The 17,057-nt window shown below is 35.4% G+C and overlaps 1 protein-coding gene across 2 annotated transcripts; it reads left to right on the top strand.

Moving 5' to 3' along the window:
* Window positions 1–443: 443 nt before the first annotated feature.
* On the top strand, window positions 444–16,723 carry mfsd8l1 (major facilitator superfamily domain containing 8-like 1). 2 transcript variants are annotated; one of them, XM_082138130.1, is made up of 13 exons: window positions 444–945; window positions 986–1,239; window positions 2,906–3,091; window positions 3,169–3,231; window positions 3,351–3,470; window positions 5,331–5,410; window positions 5,489–5,792; window positions 6,363–6,436; window positions 8,956–9,169; window positions 9,249–9,371; window positions 9,890–10,020; window positions 10,131–10,216; window positions 14,735–16,723. In XM_082138130.1, exons 2-12 carry the CDS (start codon window positions 1,164–1,166, stop codon window positions 10,209–10,211), a joined length of 1,452 nt encoding a protein of 483 aa, XP_081994256.1. In that variant the 5' UTR covers window positions 444–945; window positions 986–1,163; the 3' UTR covers window positions 10,212–10,216; window positions 14,735–16,723. The 2 variants fall into 2 exon arrangements, with proteins under 2 accessions (XP_081994256.1, XP_081994255.1); XM_082138129.1 differs by having other exon boundaries at window positions 444–1,239.
* The last annotated feature ends 334 nt before the right edge of the window (window positions 16,724–17,057 follow it).

The raw sequence follows: 17,057 nt of genomic DNA, 5'->3' as shown, positions 1-17,057 counted from the left end.
TTAGAGTTCAAAATATTTTTTGAAAGGAGAGACTTGATCAACATTGAATGTCAAAATACACTTTAAAACTCTTATTTGTTATTTTCTAGCAATAGACATTTAACAAATTAAACAATAATATTAACATTAATTATATATATATATATATATATATACACACACACAAATGTATGCAAATGATATATTACATTTGGACTTTTTATTTTAAAATATTTAAATATGTGAAATTATTTAAGTGTAACAGAATATTACATTTAAAGTATACATTTTAAAATAGTGTATATATACATTTAATATTTTAATATTTATTAAATCATAAATTCTACATTTTAAAATAATAAAATTGTGTGTGTGTATATATATTTATTTATATATTTTTATTTTTATTTATATATATATATATATATATACATATTTACACACATACTTTTTATATATATTATTTAATTTGTTAAATGTTTGTTGCTAGAAAATAAAATAGAATGTGAATTGATATTAGGTTTTTTTGGCATTAAAAGATTCTTTCAAATTATTTTTAGTGCCATAAATTGAATGTCGGCTTTAACAGATTGTCAAAAGACTTTTATAGAAGGAATACGGACATTTTGTGTTCAACCCCCCCTTTTTTTTTCATGCCATGGCTATGTTTATAATATATATTTTTTTTAAAGGTGAGATTCGGGTGTGCGTACTTTCCTAGATAATTTAGCAGTGGGTCGAACGAACTTATAATACCAACCGGAAGTGACGCCAGAGTGACGTTCATAAGGTGCATCTGTCACTGCGGCTACTGTTATTAAAATCACTGCGTTCGAATAATGCACGGTCGCGATTTCATCATAACTGACATGCGATATTATTCTGCTGAATTATGAGAGTATCAGTAACTTACTCTCTGATACACATCCCCGCGCCACACTCAGCCCTGTGTGTGTGTGTGTGTGTGTTACCCTCACTCCTGAAGTGTGCTCTCTCTAGTGTGCAGTGCTGTCTCTGAGTGTGTTACCCTCAGTCCTGAAGTGTGCTCTCTCTAGTGTGCAGTGCTGTCTCTGAGCTGGAGTAATTGGTCGCAGTGTCCTGATCATTACGAGCTGTGGGACGCGGTGATAAAATGAGTCAAAGTCGCTGCGATATCTTATAAATCGTGTTAAGAAGAAGGTAACATGGACTATAGACGCAAGAGGAGACTGACCTTCTTCACTATAGGACTGATCTTCTTACTGAGCGGCATCGAGTACGGTGAGTTCACAGAGATACAGTATGGCTAATATCAGGACTTTCTTTAAAATAATCTGTATTAATGCTATCAGACGCTATTGCCACTGTAGAACAGAACAAGTGTCATTAATATTTAGATATACTTCAAGCTACTGGTACTCCACTCTAGCATGACATCACTATGGTAACTTGCATCAAAATATTGATATAGTAACTTACCATATCGAATCGTTGTGCTTTTTTTTTTTTGTGTGTGTATCTTATTTGGATTCCTTAATATCAGAATAAAGTTATACATAATAGCAAATAATGTTGCTAAATGTTTCAGATGTCATATGGAAATTCATAATGAATTGATCTGAATATGATTTTCCACACACTCCGCAGAACGTAATATGGAAATTGATTTAAATTTAAATGGAATTTTTCACGAATGCCACAAAATGTTGAATTTGAATTAACATTTATTCGGACTTAGGATTCTTAACTTGATTTTGATTTTGATTAAAGATTTAAATTGAATTTGCCTTCGAGCGCCACTCATTTTTTTATTGGAATTTAAATCGATTTGATTTGAACTCAAATGTGAGTTGAATCTACTAATTACACACTACACAATGTTGAAATGACATTTGAGTGGATTTGGATTATAAGTACTGAACATTTATCTTTAATTTAACATAATATTAACATATATTTATTAAGTTAATGGGAATTTAACATAATATTAACATGTCAGATATACTTAATAAGTTAATGGGAATTTAACATAATATTAACATGTCAGATATACTTAATAAGTTAATGGGAATTTAACATAATATTAACATGTCAGATATACTTAATAAGTTAATGGGAATTTAACATAATATTATACTTGTTAAGTTAATGGGAATTTAACATACTATTATACTTGTTAAGTTAATGGAAATTTAACATAATATTAACATGTCAGATATACTTAATAAGTTAATGGGAATTTAACATAATATTAACATGTCAGATATACTTAATAAGTTAATGGGAATTTAACATACTATTATACTTGTTAAGTTAATGGAAATTTAACATAATATTACCATATACTTAAGTTAATGGGAATTTAACATAATATTAACATATATTTATTAAGTTAATGGGAATTTAACATAATATTATACTTGTTAAGTTAATGGGACAACTTTAAAATATTCATATTGCTATGGTAAAAAAAAAAAAAAAAAAAAAAAAAGTTCTTTGTTATTAGTTTGTTATTTTATTTGGATTCCTTATATAAATGTAAAATAAATAAATAGGCCTAATGTTGCTAAATGTTTCAGTTGTCTGGAAAAGTCTTAATAATGTAAATCCCCCTTCTTCTAGACTCCATGTAATAACAAGGATACTGTCTTGGACACTGTCACGTATAACGTGATGTCGCTAATAACCGTGACTGAACTGTTACTTGTTTCTAATACACTTGTTTCTTGTATAAGAGGCGATTTCTGACATTCCTGTCTCAGAATCGCTCTTTGTGTTCAGAGATTCTTCAGATTTTTCATAATAGTGAGTCACAGAGGTTATATATATATATACAGTATATATTGATAAACTGGCATTAATTACTAAGCTGACTATCTGTAAAGATAATAATAAAAAAAAATCATATCAGATGTAGCAGTAATATTCACACACAGATGTTTTCCAGCTGTGATCTTGCCCACGATATGGCGGTATCTGCAGACGTTGGATGCGGCGCCGTACTTCCTCGGCCTCAGCCTATCAGCGTTCAGCTTCAGCGGGCTCCTCGCCGGGCCTCTGTTTGGCCTCTGGTCCGACCGCACGCTCGGCACCAAGAAGATCATCCTGTTCGCCAACGTCTTCGAGATTGTCGGTAAGCCCGAGCCTCATGGAGACTACGCTTGCAACAGCAGTGGCTTGTGGGTAACATCTCTTTCTGTCTGTCTTTAGGTAATTTCTTGTATTTTATGGGATACTCCAAATGGTTATTGCTCGGCAGTCGTCTAGTTGCAGGTGAAGTTTCAATCTAATTTATTTTAGTGTGTGTGTGTGTGTGTGTGTGTGTGTGTGTGTGTGTGTGTGTGTGTGTGTGTGTGGTGCTTTAGTGATGGAACTGGGTTCTGCTGTCCTAGGTATCGGCACTGGTGCTGGATCCTCTATCTTTGGCTTCCTGACTCGAAACACGGCCCCTGAGGACCGCTCGACCGTCTTCGCTGCGGTCATGGCCTGCCGTCAGGCTGGGCTTCTCATTGGTAGGTGCAAAACAACCAAACATGTGCTATAAACATAGTAGTCGATACCCTTTTAGATTCAGCAACTGTTCTGCTGAACACACTCTTAAAAAAAGGGGTCATATGATGCTATTTTAAGTGCATTATTTTGTTTATTTGGTGTGATAGAATAAGGTTACATGCTTTAATGCTAAAAAACACATTGTTTATCACATATTGTACATTATTGCAGAACCTCTATTCCCAGTCTGAAACACACTGATTTCTATAAAACGCCCTCCTTCTGAAAAGCTCAGAGTGCTGTGATTGGCCAGCTGACCCTGTGCGTTGTGATTGGCCGAACACCTCAGGCGCATGTTGGAAGTGTAACTCCCCTTACTGTAACTGCCAGCTTCAGCTTCCCAGGCTTCTCCAGCAACTGCAAACACACAGTTAAAGGGATGGTTTGGAGTAAAATCAACCTAGGGTCCTTTGCACCATGACCTCGAGCCAAACACCCCCCAGAAGCCTTTTTCCCCTTGGTTGAACATTATTAAAGTTAGAGCTTATTTAGAGACATCAGCCGGATGGCTTAGTGCAGGCGCTAATGGATCCAAATTTGTATCTGGTAAATTACCCCACTAATAATGCCCAGAATGGTACCAAACTTCTACAGTAGTACAAATAGGTTCGGTACTCATAAAACGAGGCATTGGAAAGTTTGTAAGTACATCAGGAGCTTATTTAAATAACACTTGCCTGACGGCTCATGCTACTGCTAACCCGGACGTCGAGGTCACTTCACTGAGTTGAGAAAAGCACGTAAAAGTCCTGGCAGAAAGCGATGCTTAAGGATGTAGTGTAACGACGAATTATTATTTTTTTCCGAAGTGTTGACAACTTAGTGTTAACTAATAATTGTTATAAACTGGAACTACCAACAAAATATTAGTGCATTCCTGGAACTGGGCGTCGTTACACTACATCCTTATGCATCCGGGTTAGCAGTAGCATGAGCCGTCAGGCAAGTGTTATTTAAATAAACTCCTGATGTACAAACTTTCCAATGCCTCGTTTTATGAGTACAGAACCTATTTGTACTACTGTAGAAGTTTGGTGCCATTCTGGGCATTATTAGTGGGGTAATTTACCAGATACATCCTTGGATCCATTAGCGCCTGGCCTGCACTAAGCCATCCGGCTGATATCTCTATAAGCTCTAACTTTAATAATGTTCGACCAAGGGAAAAAAGGCTTCTGGGGGGTGTTTGGCTCGAGGTCATGGTGCAAAGGACCCTAGGTTGATTTTACTCCGAACCATCCCTTTAAAGGGATAGTTCACCCTAAAATGAAAATTAAATCATCAAAATGTCCTGTATAATGGCATTGAATAACGACCAGCGACAAGCTTTTAAAAAAAGGCACAGAAGTATTACAGAATGATCCCATGCGACACGTGTCGTATATTCCATGCGTTCTGGGGCTTCATGATAAGGTTTGGTGAAAAACACAACATTTGATGTCTTTTTCAAAAAAATTATTGACCTTAATAAATAAATAAATATGAATATGTGAATAAATATGAAAAAAAAAAATATATATATACAAGTATTAATTTCTTAAAAAAAAAAAAAAAAATTGTTGTAGTTTAAGGTCATTAAAATTTTTTTTTGTTGTGCTGGGCAACGATTCATCGCATCCAAAATAAAAGTTTGTGTTTACATTATATATGTGTGTGTGTACTGTGTATAATTATTTTGTGTATATAAATACTTACACACATGCATGTTTACATTTAAGAAAAATGTATATGAAAATGATTAATTTTTCTGGGAATGACAGCATAGTTTGGTGTTCATATACTGTTTTCCGAATGCTGACTTTGTCCTGTTTGTCTTCTAGGTCCTGCGTTCAATATCTTCCTCCGACTCTGTGACTTCCAGGTCGGGCCTTTCACCGTGAACAAATACACGTCCCCTGGGGTGAGAGACTGAAGCGCTCGAAGCGTATGTGGACGTTCGCTGACACGCTCGCCCTGATGGATCTGTTGTGTTTTCCAGCTCTTCATGTGTCTGCTGTGGATCCTCCTCCAGTTCGTAGTGCTGTTCATGTACTGGGACTTCCCTCCTCAAGACGACAGGCGTCAGAGGAACAGGGAAGTGCGGGAAGAAGAAGAAGAGGAGGAGGAGGACAATGAAGAGGGCAAGCCTTTGGTTGGACCCAGTGAGCTCACTGGGTCGTACGGGACGGTCACCAGTGTCCAGTCCAGAGCCTCTTCAGTGGCCAATGGAGAAGTGACTCATGTTCCCCCTCCACCGGAGGACGTCAGCTCCAGTCCCTTCAAGAACTTCAGTGCCAGCAGAGGTGACCGCAAAAATACATATTCTCAAAATCTGAAAAATAACATTCATTAGAACAAGTCAATTAGTTTGTCTGGCCTAAAGTCATGAAACAGAAGCTGCAATAGTGTTTTCTTCCCTATTGTGACGTATATCCTAGTGAAACGGCACATGAATATGAATAACTGTTTAACTATTAACTGTTTTACTGTCTTATTTATATATATATATATATATATATATATATATATATATATATATATATATATATATATATATATATATATATTATAAGCAGACAACTTGACTTATAGTATACTAATAGGATTACTGTAGAATTCTTTTATTAGACTTTCAAGGCTGCTTTACTTAAAGGAGAAAGATCTTAGCTTATAAGATGTTTGTTTGGTGCCGTATAAAAACACCCTAAATGCTCAGATAAGTTTGAATCTCATTTAATATAAATTGAATTAGTTTGACATATTTTAGAGTTTACTAACTGTATAATAAAATCAGGTCATTGTACTGTACATTTCTGTATGTGAATCAGCTTGGCTTAATATACATTTGTGTGTTTCATCATGTTTATTTTCAGAGTTCCTCAGAGAGGAGGTGGTTGTGCTGTTGGCAGCTCAGTTCATCACACTGTTTAATCAGACCGCTCTAGAGGTGAACACACACACACACACACACACACACACACACCTGCAGTAGCAGGTTTGGAAAAATTCTGTATTTAACAATTGACACTTTCAATTTCATGTGTTGAAATTTAAATTGAGTTGGCCACGCTCAAATGTTGAATTTGAATTGCATTTACCACATAATTCACAGAATGTTGAATTGAAATTTGAATTGATTTTGTTTTATTTGAATTTACCACACACTTCATATAATATTGAATTGGAATTTGAGATGATCTGGATTTAGATTTGAAATTATGTTAACTGGAATTTGAATTGAATTTGCCACACACTTCACAATGTTGAATTTGAATTGATTTGAATTTGAATTTCATTTGATTTGATTTGATTTGATTTGAATTTGAATTTGAATTTGAATTTGATTTGAATTTGATTTGAATTAGAATTAGAATTAGAATTTGATTTGATTTGAATTAGAATTTAATTAGAATTTGATTTGAATTTGATTTGAATTAGAATTAGAATTAGAATTTGATTTGATTTGAATTAGAATTTAATTTGATTTGATTTGAATTCGAATTCGAATTCGAATTCGAATTTCATTTGATTTGAATTCGAATTTCATTTGATTCGAATTCAAATTTCATTTGATTTGAATTTAAATTTCATTTGATTTGAATTCAAATTTCATTTGATTTGAATTCAAATTTCATTTGATTTGAATTCGAATTTCATTTGATTTGAATTCGAATTTCATTTGATTTGAATTCGAATTTCATTTGATTTGAATTCGAATTTCATTTGATTTGAATTCGAATTTCATTTGATTTGAATTCGAATTTCATTTGATTTGAATTCAAATTTCATTTGATTTGAATTCAAATTTCATTTGATTTGAATTCAAATTTCATTTGATTTGAATTCAAATTTCATTTGATTTGAATTCAAATTTCATTTGATTTGAATTCGAATTTCATTTGATTTGAATTCGAATTTCATTTGATTTGAATTCGAATTTCATTTGCCACACATTCCACAAAATGTGTAGATTTGTTTTGTTTTTAACTTGCCACAAGCTCCACAGAATGTTCAACTGAAATTTGAATGGATTTGAAATTGAATTCCAATTGAATTGAAATCAAGGCATGCCCACGGGATTGTGAATCGAAATGACACTAAATGGAATTTATTGAATTGTAATTTAGATTCAATGCAAGTTTTGTAGGAAAATGTCATCATTCATTTTGAACTAATCAATTTTATTTTGCAATGTCACCACTTTGTTTTCAGTTTCTCCATAAAATGAAAGTTAATTTTACGGCTGCAACAGCTAATTGATAATGAAAATCATCGGTCACATCAAATTACAGCACTTAATGCATTTCTATGAACAAAATGCATCTATAAAAAGTAGATGAATAAAGATTGAGCTGTTGCGAGATAGGTGCGCGATCCAAGACGCCCAAAACATGAGAATTCTTCATTTTAAGCTCCAAGCTAATGCAAAAGCGCAATGTTTAACGCGGTAAGCGCTTTGACAGATGTGTGTGCTATTTAATGCGCGATATGTTTCCTCAGCGCAAAACTTGCATTTTACGGTTATATCCTTATCTGTAAATGTTACAAATTCACGCGAGTATTTCCATTTCTCATGAAGGCTCATCATGACACTCTGCGTTAAACTTCAGACTTTATCGAATTAGCGCCGGCGCGCGCATTCGTGTCAAACACACTGGGTGCATTACAGAGGACGAAAATTAATATGCAGCGCAAAAATATTAATTTCGCTGTCGTTGGCCGTTAAATTTAGGTTTAAAAGTGTAATTCAAGTATTTTTTGAGAGTAAAATTATGAGAGTAAAAGTAACTGTAAAGGGATAACTGCGTGCAATTGAATAGAAATGTAAGACATTTCTAACATTTACAGGATAAATAAATGACAGTAATAGGTTACTGTGTCCAGAGTGAATGTGTGTGTGTGTGTGTGTGTGTGTTCCCGCAGAACATTCCTCTATCTTTTCTTTTCTTTTCTTTTCTTTTCTTTTCTTTTCTTTTCTTTTCTTTTTATATATATTTTATTATCTTAATTTTTTCAAATTATAAAGTTATAAAGTTTCAAACTGTCATTTTGTTTTGTAACTCAAACTACAATAACTATAATGTATACTATACATTGTATAGCATAGATATATATATATTCTCTATATGTTTTCATAGCGTTCAGTGGCACGTTTGTTTGAAGGAAAGCATTGAGCAGGATGAGGAAAAAAGTGTGTTTTGTCAACAAAACAAAAAAAGGGGGTTTTATCCAATTAATCAAAGTAATAATAATTATCAAAATAATCGTTAGTTGCAGCCTTAGTTAATTTATTACATATATTTGCAATACATAAATTAAATACTTTAAATAGCTGAGATTTAAAACATTTAAATTGACAATTTTTATAAAAAAAAATTCTTCTTCCTTAAATTCAAATTTCGATTCCAATTCTGCATCCAATTTGCAGCTGGTTTTTCACTACTAAGTGTAACGTTGTCCCTCCAGACTATGGTGACTCCTCTGACGCAGAAGTTCTTCAACTTCGGCGAGCTGGAGAACAGCATCATGTACTGTATATGTGGCGTGGAGGTGATCGCTGGGTTCGTGTTCGTGCGCTGGTTGAGCAAGCGCGTGGCGGAGCGAGTGGTGCTGGCCGTCGGCCTCATCCTCTGCAACATCTCCTGCGTCTGGTGCCTGATCTTCCTGGCCAATCCTCAGGGTAAGAGGAAGGAGGAGGAGCACGCCGTCTCGGATGCTGGAGAAATCCCACACGGCTCACACATGTTTCTTTGGTTTAGGTGGATTTGCGTGGCAGCTGGCGGAGTTCATCATTGGTGTTTTCCTTCAGGTCCTGGGCCTTCCTTTCGTGGCGGTTGCCCAGGTGTCGCTCTTCTCCAAAATTACTTCACAGAAGACGCAAGGTCAGTTAGTAGTAAAAAGTAAAACGAATTCTGAAATGATCACTCTTAGTGGCCTCCATCTTCTGTTAGTGGAGCTCTCTGGCTTTTTTTTAAAGGGGTGATTGATTATGATTTCACTTTTTTAACTTTAGTTAGTGTGTGATGTTTGAGCATAAACAACATCTACAAAGTAAAATGCTCAAAATTCACATACACAGGCCCTCTGTGCCGGGAGCAGCGGCTCATTTGCATTTAAAGGAACAGACATAAAAACGGCGCGTTTTTGCTAACTCTCAAAAAGTGATAATTTTAACATGATCTAAAAAATATCTGTGGAGTATTTTGAGCTAAAACTTCACATACACACTCTGGGGACATCAGAGACTTATTCTACATCTTGTGAAAAGGTCATTATACCACACCTTTAAACTTTTAGGCAAGGCTTTGTCAAGCAAAGTTCATCTAGACAAACTTTTCTAGTTTTTCTGGTTCTCTAATCAATGTTTGCTTAGACGAAGGCCTTGTTTGTTTCTTCTCAGGATTCAGTCAGGGGATCCGCCGCTCTGTCGGAGGACTGGCCACCATCCTCGGTCCTCTCTGGGCCGGCGGGCTGACCTCTGACCTCTATGTGATGATGGGGGTGATGATGGGTCTGCTCGCCCTGCTTACCGTGAGTCTTGTTTGGAGCATATAGTGCGCACACGAGAGCGTGAGGACACATGTTGAAGACGTTTGAGCAGCTCTGTGGTTAAACTATATCTCCTTGTGAATGATTGACAGATCATGATGGTGGTGTCGTATGAGCGTCTGGTGGAGCCTGTAACGGTGGACAGTCCGACAGGCGCTGAATCTGAAGACTGACACAGGTACTCCACACCATGCGCTTTCTATTGCCCGCGTCTAGCATTTTTTAGATGCAAAGACGCGTTGTGTGAGTGACCCCAAAATGGGAGAAAAAAAACACGGAAATGTGGAAATGGTCTCATGCGGTTTCTCCTGTTTTGTTGTTGCCTGGAGTATGAAGGCACAGCCCACTTCTGGAAAGGGGGAGGGGCACAGGAGCTCATTTGCATTTAAAGAGACAGACACGAAAACAGCGTGTTTTTGCTTCCACCCAAAAATGACAGAGACACCTGAGACTTATATTACATCTTGTAACACTTACTCGCATGAATTAATCATGTTTTTCATCGAGTTTCATGCAGTTATGATTAGGGATGCACCGAATATTCGGCCACCGAAAATTTTCGGCCGAAAATGGCCCAAAAGTGTATTTTCGGTTTTCGGCCGAAAGACTTTTATCACCGAAACAATACGGCCGAAATGTTGTGATGACGCAAACAGCAGATACCGCGACCTGCACGTGCTTGTCTGAAGCAACATATCTGCGGTGTGGACGTATTTCAATATATCTGAGAGTGACCCACGGACAGCGATTTTTAAAACACAGACGTCCCAAGTCTTCCGGAAGTTCCGGGAGTCTCCCGCGTATTGATAGCGGCTCCCTGATGCCGGCAAATTAGTTTAAATCTCCCGGAATCGCGAGCGAGCGCGCGGCAGAGAGAGGGAGCGAGAGACCTTGCGTGTATGTGCTGTGCAGAGCAGCCGTCATTTCTCAGAGGTGTGTGTGTTTACCTTAGCTGTTTATGGTTTTTGCAACTCACGTCCATGAGCATATAGCTGCAGATATTATTATGGGCTATGGCAGTATTGACCTAAATGCACTTTGTTTTTATGAGAGAACATTTCATTTTTAAACCTTTCTGCAGGCCAGTAGGCTTTTACATTATTATTTAATGTACACATGAGTGGGGTCAAGTTAAACATTTAATTTTATACTTTGCAATGTGCTAAATAAATATTTGCATACAATTTTAATTGATTTATTCTTTGAAACTTTAATATTAATTTATGCAATGCCTTGATTATAGTAAAGTTAGTACACAGTCATAGCCATAAATGCAATGGTACTAATAATTGGCATAATTTATTTCGGTGTTTCGGTTTTCGGTTTTCGGCCTTAGTTTCCTCTTTTTCGGTTTTCGGTTTCGGCCAAGAATTTTCATTTCGGTGCATCCCTAGTTATGATGTTATTTAGTATTCCCCCCCTCCCCCTAATTTTATATAGAAACATAACTTTTCCCTTTCATGTCAAAAATGATCAAGAAATAGATTTTAAAAGGAAATGTAAGCTGTAACTGAGCATATTGCATAGTGGGGTATTGTATGAATTTTCTCAAAATGTTAATATATTCATTGACTTTACATCTCTTCTAAAAGGAACATGTTTTTTTAATTAGTTAATTAAAATTCATTTTGATATTAAAATAATGAAATTATTGAAAATAAACCTTTAGTAGTTTGGCAAAATGTTTATTATTTTGAAGGGGGAGAAAATATATATTTTTAACAAAATTGATTATTTCTCATTAAAGGTGCCGTGTGTACTTTTTAGCGGCCTCTAGTGGTGATGTTTGCGAATTGCAAACAGCTAGTCACTCACGGCCTTTCTCTCCCAAACTCGAAGGAGAAGCTACGGTGGCCGACATGGGATAAAAGATGTCGTCATCAATAAATGAAGTGTACGACTGTAATACATTACTTCTACTGTAATCCACAATGTGTTACATCTTGGTAGGGATGCTTATCTGGCCTAATAAACTGAACATCCCAAAAACTATCACATCTAGTGCAAGTATGATCACCGACAGACAACATGGAAAACGTAAGCCAAGAGTGTGTAACTTTGTCACTGTTTCTGTACCACAGTCCATTATAAACCACATCATGGATAAAGTTTACAAAGCCATAGTCAGGTGAGGATCAAGGGTCTTAATATGTAATATAATAATACTAATCAGCTGATTGTCTCACGAACGTAACCAGCACATTTCTCCCCACATAGCAAAGCCACAACACAGCGAGGGAGACAAACTAAGTTACATGAAACAATCTAACTACATATTTTACACCACTGACAAGGGAAAAGTCACTTCTCACGGTGTCTATGGCTAGCTTCTAGGTAATGCTAACATTATGAAAACAACAGTTTTCATTTGCATTGTTAAAGGGGTGGTTGATTATGATTTCCCTTTTCTAACTTTAGTTAGTGTGTAATGTTGCTGTTTTAGCATAAACAACATCTGCAAGGTTACAACGCTCAAAGTTCAAAGCAAAGGGAGATATTTGCTTTTAAAGAAATCACTTTTTAAGAACTACAACAAACGGCTGGTAGAGACTACACCACATTCCTCTCGGGTTAGTGACATCACCAACCCTAAAATTTACATAAACCCCGCCCCCTGAACACGATTTATAGATTATCAAGACAGAATATGCTAATCAATGACTAGAAGATATCTACACATAAGCTACATACATTCATCAACTAACCATTCAGAAATGTTGTCTACATGTTGTCACTTCTTCTTGACGCTCTCCATCATTGTCTAACTTCGGTTTGAACATAAAAGGCTAAACGTTTTTGAAATTTTCAGTGCATGTGTGTGTGAGGTAAAATGACACAAGCTGTTGTAGCTCCGCCCCCTGTGCCGGGAGCAGCAGCTCATTTGCATTTAAAGGAACAGACACAAAACGGTGTGTTTTTGCTCACCCTCAAAAAGTGACAACTTTAACATGCTATATCAAAATATCTGTGGGGTATTTTGAGCTAAAACTTCACACACACACTCAGGGGACATCAGAGACTTATTTTACATCTTGTGAAAAGGGCATTATACCACCCCTTTAAAGTTGGAATACCTTACCTGTCCAGCAGAAAACAGGCAACTTCGGCGTCGCTTTGAAAGCCTTTTTCCCTCATAATAAGACCCTTCCATCGGTGAAAAGCCACACCGATGTTGAACCGTGATTTTTGCCTACGTTTCTCCCTTATTTTTCTGGTTTCATCATACTTTCATCATACTTTCTCTTCTTCGAAGCAGATTTACCCTCTGTCGGCTCCTGTTCTAAACAATAACTGTGGTCATTCATTTTCCCGAAATTGTGCTGCGTCTTTTTCTGCTTCTCATTCAAGTTAGTGATGAAACGGTTTCGCGCTCTGTAGCGCTGTGTGTTCGCGCTCTGTAGCGCTGTGTGTTCGCTGTCGGCTACGGTAGAAACATGACGTCACGATATGTCGACCTTCATAGAAGAGGTTATGTAGATATGAATGACTCATTCTAAGGTAATAAAAACATAACGGTTCATTAAGTAAGGTCTTTATACACCACTGAAAACATAGTTATGGATCTTATATTGCATTTCTGTCAATAGATCCTCAGAAATATTATACATTGCACCTTTAATATTTACACACCACAAGTCATGTGTTACAACCAACAAGCAGAAACATTAATAAATACATATTTTTAAATATTTTGTAAATATTTCCGGCGAGGGTTGGAGGTAACGGAACAAAAAAAAATTACACTGCCTATGTAGCTTCTCTGCAGGGGCGGCACCAGAGAATTTTTAACTCATGTGTTGAGGGGGTGCTAGATCATTGACAGGGGGAGCTGCGCAAAACTTGGCCACTAAATATTTAATATTCAGTTATTTTAATGATCACAATTAAAGTTTTAATTTGATTAAATTGAACAAGCGCAACATTCAGCATTCAATCAAATATTCTAAAAGATGTAGGCTATTATTAATAATAATTTTATTTCAACATAATATCTCGTTATTTCTACATATGTGTGCGTGCAACAAGCAAGATGTGCATTTGTAAATCCGGTGACGCGTGCATTGATTTTTATTAATAAACTAGTGTTTTCTGACAGTGTCGACTGCAAAGATGAAGTTGACGATCGCCATCTCCGTAGTGAACGCGCAGAGAGAAATGCACATAATGGTTTACATAATCATAGAGTAGCCTTTTTATTTTTTTCGTTTTGAATTCTTTCGTTTAAAGACATTTCAAGCTTTGTGTATTTGATGTATTTCTCATGTCTGTGTGAGGCATACACTGAGTTTCGTTAAGTTAGGATGAGATGCGCTCCAGTTAACGTGCAGTGCAAGAGACCGCGCGGGCGCCTCCATGATTATATTGTCTGTTATATTTGCTTCTTATTGATTAAATCCAGGCAATTGGTTGATGAAAAATTTATTAAAATTAAGATACAATTTATACAAAACGAAATTCACTTTAAAGAAAGGTTTTCTACAAAACAAAACTTAATGAAGTGGTTAAAATAAATTTTCCATAGTGACACAGGAGGTGCCGGATCCAATAAAAAAGGTTCCGGATCTAACGTCGGAGGTGCCGGAACATGTTCCGGCTCGAATTAAGCCCTGAGCAGAGGCCAATCAGCTTGTGCCATGCGGTAATGATGTGATTGCTTGCAGATCCATCACTAAATAAATGATTTATTTGTTTCTAGGTTTGTGCCGTTGTTGGTGAGCGAGCTGTTTACTGACACACTGACCTCCAGTAAGTGGTGTTAGGGTTGATTCACTAACATGTGATTCACCGGCGACGACTGGAGAGAATCTGCCTTTACTGCAGGAACAAACATAAGTGGCAGTGAATGAAGCCTTCAGGAGCGGGGTAAGAACAAGGAGGAGGGGCTTCATCTCTGCTCTGTGCAGAGCTTTGAACAAGGCAAAGACTCTTTTGATAAATCTGAATGTACACTATATTTCCTATGGAAATTGCAGTAGATCAAATGTTTTATGATTAAGAACGAACCGGCCACATTCCGAGGGAAAATCCGTTTATGTGTATCGTGATGTTTTTATAGTAATAAAGAGATTAATGCATTAAAGATTAGGGCAATATATTTTGGAGCTGCTGATTGATGATTGAAAAAAATGATATAATATTGTTACTAATGCGTTTTTGAAATGATGAACTTCACTTTGGTCATTTTTAGAAAGCTTCAGGAATTATTATTCCTTTTTAATTTTTTTTTATTTGCTACATTCAAAAGTCAGATTTTACCACCTCAGGCCTAAAGCTCCATAAGATATGTAGATTATAATTGAAAATAATAATAATAACCCCATTACATTTTTTTTCAAAATTTTTTTTAGTAAACCCTGTTACATCTGAAATGTTTTGGGGTTGAACGTTACAGGATTGAAGATTAGAATATTGATCATTTAGGCATAATTTTCTTATACCAAGAACAATATTTGTTTCTAAAATTAATCAAACAAGATGACTTGATCTTGACAACCTATATATTCATGTCAGTAAGACTAAACTTATTTTTTAAATGTCAGCATGATGGGGTTGAATAGTAAGTGTAAGAATGCTGTGTAAAATCCTGCATTATCAAAATATATAAAATATATATATATATTTTTTAAATTAAGAAAACAGTGAAAGCACAAAATTTTTTTTCAGTAGAACCAAATTATTATAATTATTTTTTTTACAGAAATATCCCTTTAAAATACATCGATGTTTAATTGGGACACACACATTGTACTATATTCAGAAAACTAAAACATTTAATGATAAAATATTAGATTGACGTTAACAGCCTGTTGAACTGCGTAGAAGACAGCATTACATCAACTGTCCACTAGAGGACTCCCTCCACCCAGAAAACACTATTAGCAACCTCTAAGAGTGAGAAATATTGAGGCATTTATGAATCCATATTAATTTTCCTCATCTGCGTTGGCTGACTGTAAAATGCCAGTATTTGTTATTAGTGAAATTACAATGATGATCACTACTATGCAACAACATAATACTCTGTTAATTAATGTTTATGAGAATGACATTATAGTTTTTGATTTTGTTCTTTTTTTATAATGAAATATTTTGTCATTCGCAAACGTAGAATGAATATAATTGTTGTTTTAACATATTCAGTATATGTGTCACAACGTGTGTCATGAATTTGCATAATTTAGGTGTATGGCCAGACTTATAGCTTTATGTGGAACCAAACATATTTATTTATTGTTTATGTTTATTAATTTTGTGTTTAGTGCAATTATAAGTCTTGTGTTTTAACGTGGTGAGTTTATTAACCTTTCGACTTTTGATTAATTTACATTGATCACACTTTATTTTGTCAGATTTTTATTTGATATTTAGTTTATCTAGTGGGTTCATTAATACAAAATAATGTTTATCCTAGACACACAATGTTCTTTAATTAAAAAAATTAAAAGAATAATAAAATAGCTTCTTTTTAATAGCTATTTAAACATTTCCATGCTGGAAATAATGGACTCCGTGTCAGCCATAAGTGCAGGTTTGACTCATCTCTCCGGTGCTTCTTCACAAAGACCGGGTTTGACGTCTTTTTTTCTTTTCTTGTGTTTTATGTTATTTTTCTCCCATTAAACCTATTTTTACCCCAAGCATCTTAATAAACTGATCTTGGACAAATGTTGCCAGGCAGAATACATTTGGATGATTCATTTCTGTTACAAGTCTCAATTTTTTTTTTCTGTTCTCTTTAACTTTATAAAAATATGAATGTTCCTATTATATAATATCACATTTTGGTTGATAATATTAATTAGCAACAACTGTAATTACTCAGTATCTAAACATGCAATTTTTGTTGTTGTTGCATTTTTCTATTTATTTGCATTATAAGTTATATTAAACACGAAATAATTTTATATGAAAAGTTATCATGTTTTCCAGCAAGATTTGGGAAATGTTCTCAAGAAATCTTTATTTTGTCAAAATGTTTGACATTTTTCAGAATCTCGCAATTTGTTATTTCCAGGAAT

The sequence above is a fragment of the Leuciscus leuciscus genome (genome assembly GCF_965113295.1).
Source record: "Leuciscus leuciscus genome assembly, chromosome: 15".
NCBI classification, from domain to species: domain Eukaryota; kingdom Metazoa; phylum Chordata; class Actinopteri; order Cypriniformes; family Leuciscidae; genus Leuciscus; species Leuciscus leuciscus.
Note: the sequence above shows the minus strand (reverse complement) of the source record. Positions and strands in the feature narration are given on the sequence as shown.